The 4497-nt window shown below is 46.6% G+C and overlaps 1 protein-coding gene across 1 annotated transcript in view; it reads left to right on the top strand.

Annotated features, from left to right (window-relative positions):
- LOC133458730 (phosphatase and actin regulator 1-like) overlaps positions 1 to 4497 on the top strand; it is an 80253-nt gene continuing 75756 nt past the window's right edge. Inside the window, exon 1 of the mRNA XM_061738932.1 lies at positions 1 to 408. Coding sequence (XP_061594916.1) covers positions 201 to 408 — 208 coding nt within the window. The 5' untranslated portion in view covers positions 1 to 200. The remainder of the gene's footprint in view (positions 409 to 4497) is intronic.

The following is a 4497-nucleotide window of genomic DNA, read 5'->3' as shown; positions in this document are numbered from 1 at the left end:
TCCTTCCCGTCACGGTTCCCGGTCCCCCCCCCTGCCCCCGTCACGGTCCCGTCACGGTCCCCCTCCCCCGAACCCCCCCACCCCTCAACCCCCCACAACCCCCCTCAACCCCCCCCCCCCTCTCCTCCCACGCGTCTCCTCGAGCTGCCGCTGCGGCTGCGGCGTCTCGCGTGGACGCTGCTGGTGCTCCGGCCGCGGACATGTCGGCCCCGCAGGACCAGGACCGGGACCACCAGGACCAGGACCGGGACCAGGACCAGGTCCTGATCCAGGATCAGGACCAGCCGGACCGGGACCAGCACCGGGACCCGGACCGGAATCAGGACCGCAGGCCGATCCGGAGGGTCCGGTCCAAGAGCGACACGCCCTACGTGACGGAGGCGCGCATCTCCCTGCACCTGGAGACAGGTGGGGCCGCGGGGGGCGCGCGTGGGGCCGCGGGGGCGCGCATGGGGGGGGGCGGGACGGAACCTGCGTGGGTCCGGACGGGTTTCATCCGCCTCATTATGGGATGTGAAGCCGCCGCGGCGTGGGCTGCTGTTTCCACCCGCGGCGGAATCACGGCATCAACACGCCGCGCGTGCATGCGCGTGCATGTGCGTGGATGTGCGTGTTTCTCAGATCTGATTCTGCGCAGAATCCGCGGCGCAGAAGTTTTATTTCCTTTGTTGCCATGGTGACGTCAGCAGGTGCAGAGGTGTCAAGTAACGAAGTACAAATACTTCGTTACCTTACTTACATTTTCACACAATTATTTTTTTTTACTCCTTACATTTTAAAAACAGCCTCGTTACTCTATTAAATAAAAACTATCCAGTTAAATTGCTTTAAATAAAAACTATCCAGTTAAATTGCTCCATCCGGATAGAGTGAATTTGGTTGTGGTTGTTTCAGATGTTCTTGTCCAGTTTTGTTCTTACATCCGTTCCCTCAGATTCCTGCAACTAAACTTGGATGTACATTCCAATAAAGGTTAGGATAAATGATAACATGAACATGAACGTTTGACTTTTTGCACCATTACAATACTTATAGGAACTAGTCATCATATCTGCTGCTCTCTGAAACACATGTTAATGCTCAATAGTACACATATATGCTTCTTTAATATATTTATATTAACACATGTTAATGCTCAATAGTACACATATATGCTTCTTTAATATATTTATATTAACACATGTTAATGCTCAATAGTACACATATATGCTTCTTTAATATATTTATATTAACATGTTAATGCTCAATAGTACACATATATGCTTCTTTAATATATTTATATTAACATGTTAATGCTCAATAGTACACATATATGCTTCTTTAATATATTTATATTAACACATGTTAATGCTCAATAGTACACATATATGCTTCTTTAATATATTTATATTAACATGTTAATGCTCAATAGTACACATATATGCTTCTTTAATATATTTATATTAACACATGTTAATGCTCAATAGTACACATATATGCTTCTTTAATATATTTATATTAACACATGTTAATGCTCAATAGTACACATATATGCTTCTTTAATATATTTATATTAACACATGTTAGTGCTCAATAGTACACATATATGCTTCTTTAATATATTTGAATTATACTAAGATGCTTCATTTTCAATGGCTTTTGTCCTTAATGGCTTTTTTCCCCCTTACATTACTTTTACTTTTATACTTTAAGTAGTTTTGAAACCAGTACTTTTATACTTTTACTTGAGTAAAAAACTTGAGTTGATACTTCAACTTGTACAGGAGTATTTTTAAACTCTAGTATCTATAAACTCTAGTATTTTTAAACTCTAGTATCTATAAACTCTAGTATTTTTAAACTCTAGTATCTATACTTCTACCTGAGTAATGAATGTGAATACTGAAGAACCTCTGAGCAGGAAACACGGAGCTGAAACACAAACACGGAGCTGAAACATAAACACGGAGCTGAAACACAAACACGGAGCTGAAACACAAACACGGAGCTGAAACACAAACACGGAGCTGTCCATGGTGCTGAAACACGGAGCTGAAACACGAACACGGAACTGAAACATAAACACGGAGCTGAAACACAAACACGGAGCTGTCCATGGTGCTGAAACACGGAGCTGTCCACGGTGCTGAAACACCGACCGAATGACAAACCCAGTCCGGTTTACGCCGCTTTATGAAACTAAACGTATTTTTTTTGTGTGAATTTCAACTCATTTTGGTTCCAGCGAGTCATTAGAGATTGTAGACGCTGCTCCTGCAGAACCAATCACGGTTAATTAGAGTTTATCTTTCCTCACAAAGAGCAGAATTCAGGCCTGAGCACAATCCCATTCCAGCAGAGAGAGTTCAGACTAATGAAAGATGGAGAGATGAAGAAAGAGGAGGAGGTTGGAGGTAGAGATGAAGAAAGAGGAGGAGGATGGAGGTAGAGAGATGAAGAAAGAGGAGGAGGTTGGAGGTAGAGATGAAGAAAGAGGAGGAGGTTGGAGGTAGAGATGAAGAAAGAGGAGGAGGTTGGAGGTAGAGATGAAGAAAGAGGAGGAGGTTGGAGGTAGAGATGGAGAAAGAGGAGGAGGTTGGAGGTAGAGATGAAGAAAGAGGAGGAGGTTGGAGGTAGAGATGGAGAAAGAGGAGGAGGTTGGAGGTAGAGATGAAGAAAGAGGAGGAGGTTGGAGGTAGAGATGGAGAAAGAGGAGGAGGTTGGAGGTAGAGATGAAGAAAGAGGAGGAGGTTGGAGGTAGAGATGGAGAAAGAGGAGGGAGGATGGAGGTAGAGATGAAGAAAGAGGAGGAGGTTGGAGGTAGAGATGGAGAAAGAGGAGGAGGATGGAGGTAGAGATGGAGAAAGAGGAGGAGGATGGAGGTAGAGATGAAGAAAGAGGAGTGGAGGTTGAGGTAGAGAGGAAAGAGGAGGAGGATGGAGGTAGAGATGAAGAAAGGAGGAGGAGGTGGAGGTAGAGATGGAGAAAGAGAGGAGGAGGTGGAGGTAGAGATGAAGAAAGAGGAGGAGGTGGAGTAGAGATGAAGAAAGAGGAGGAGGTTGGAGGTAGAGATGAAGAAAGAGGAGGAGGTTGGAGGTAGAGATGAAGAAAGAGGAGGAGGTTGGAGGGTAGAGATGAGAGTTGGAGGTGGTGTGGAGTTGAAGTGAGTTAGTGAGGTGGTGGTATGTTGTTTGAGGAGGTGGTTGGAGTTGAGATGGAAGAATGAGGAGGTGGTTGGAGGTTGTGTTGAAGTATGGAGGATGGGTGGTGGTAGGAGTTGATGATAGGTGGAGGTGGTTGGTGGTTGAGATGTTGAAGTGATGTGTAGGTGGAGGTTGATGATGTAGATTGTGGAGGGTGGGAGGTGGTGTGTGTTGATGAGGTGGTGGTGGAGGTTGGTGTTGTAGTTGTTGTGGTGGAGGTGGGGGTAGTGTTGGTAGTTTGTGGTGGTGGTTGGGTGTTGTGTTGTTGTGGTGGTGGTGGTTGTTGTGTTTGAGTTGTGTTGTGGTGGTGTTGTGGGGTGGTGGTTGTTGTTTAGGTGGTGGTGGGTGGGTTGTGTGGTTGTTTGTGGTTGGGTGGTGGTGTGTGTTGTTTGTGTGGTGGTGGGTGGTGTGTTGAGTATGTGGGTGGTGGTGGGTGGTGTGTTGTTGTTTGTGTGGTGTGGTGGGTGTGTGGTTGTTTTGGTGTGTGGTTTGTTGTTGTTTGTGGTGGTGGGTGTGGTGTGTGTTGTTGTTTGTGGGTGGGTGGGTGGTGTTGTTGTTTGTGTGGGGGGTGGGGTGGGTGTTGTGTTTGTGGTGGTGGTGGTGGGTGTGTTGTGTGTTTTGTGGTGGTGGGTGGTTGTGTTGGGTTGTTTGTTGGTGGTGTGGTTGTGTGGGTTTGTGTGGTGGGGGTGGGTTGTTGTGTTTGAGGTGGTGGGGGGGGTGTGTGGGTGTTGTTGTGGTGGGGGGTGGTTGTGTGTGGTTTTGTGTGGTGGGGTGTGGTGGGTGGTGGTTGTTTGGTGGTGTGGGGGGTGGGTTGTGGTTGTTGTGGTGGTGGGGGGTGGGTTGTGTGGTTGTTGTGGTTGGGTGGGGTGGGTTGTGGGTGTTTGTGGTGTGGGGGTGGTGTGGGTGTTTGTGTGGGGTGGGTGTGTGGGTTTTGTGGTGGTGGGGGTGGGGTTTGGTGGTTTGTGGTGTGGGGGTGTGGTGGTGGTTTTTGTGGTGGTGGGGGTGGGGTGTGTGTGGTTTGGTTGGTGTGTGGGGGTGGGTGTGTGGTTGAGAGAGATTATTAGTATTAGTGTGGTGTTTTGTGTGTGTTGAGGATGAGAGTAAGAATTAAGAAGAAGAGTGAGGATGAGAGATAGTAAGAATAAGAAGAAGATGGGAGGATTGAGATTAAGAGATTAATAAGAAGAGTGAGGATGAGAGTAAGAATTAATAAGAATATGTAGAATTGATAGTTAAGAATTTAAGAAGAAGGAGTGGGAGAATTAGAGTAGAAGAATTAAGAAGAGGGTATGAATGAGAGTAGAATTAAGAATAA

This window comes from Cololabis saira, chromosome 13, assembly GCF_033807715.1.
Source record: "Cololabis saira isolate AMF1-May2022 chromosome 13, fColSai1.1, whole genome shotgun sequence".
Classification (NCBI taxonomy): domain Eukaryota; kingdom Metazoa; phylum Chordata; class Actinopteri; order Beloniformes; family Belonidae; genus Cololabis; species Cololabis saira.
The sequence above is the reverse complement of the archived record's forward strand: the minus strand, read 5'-3'. Positions and strand labels throughout refer to the sequence as shown.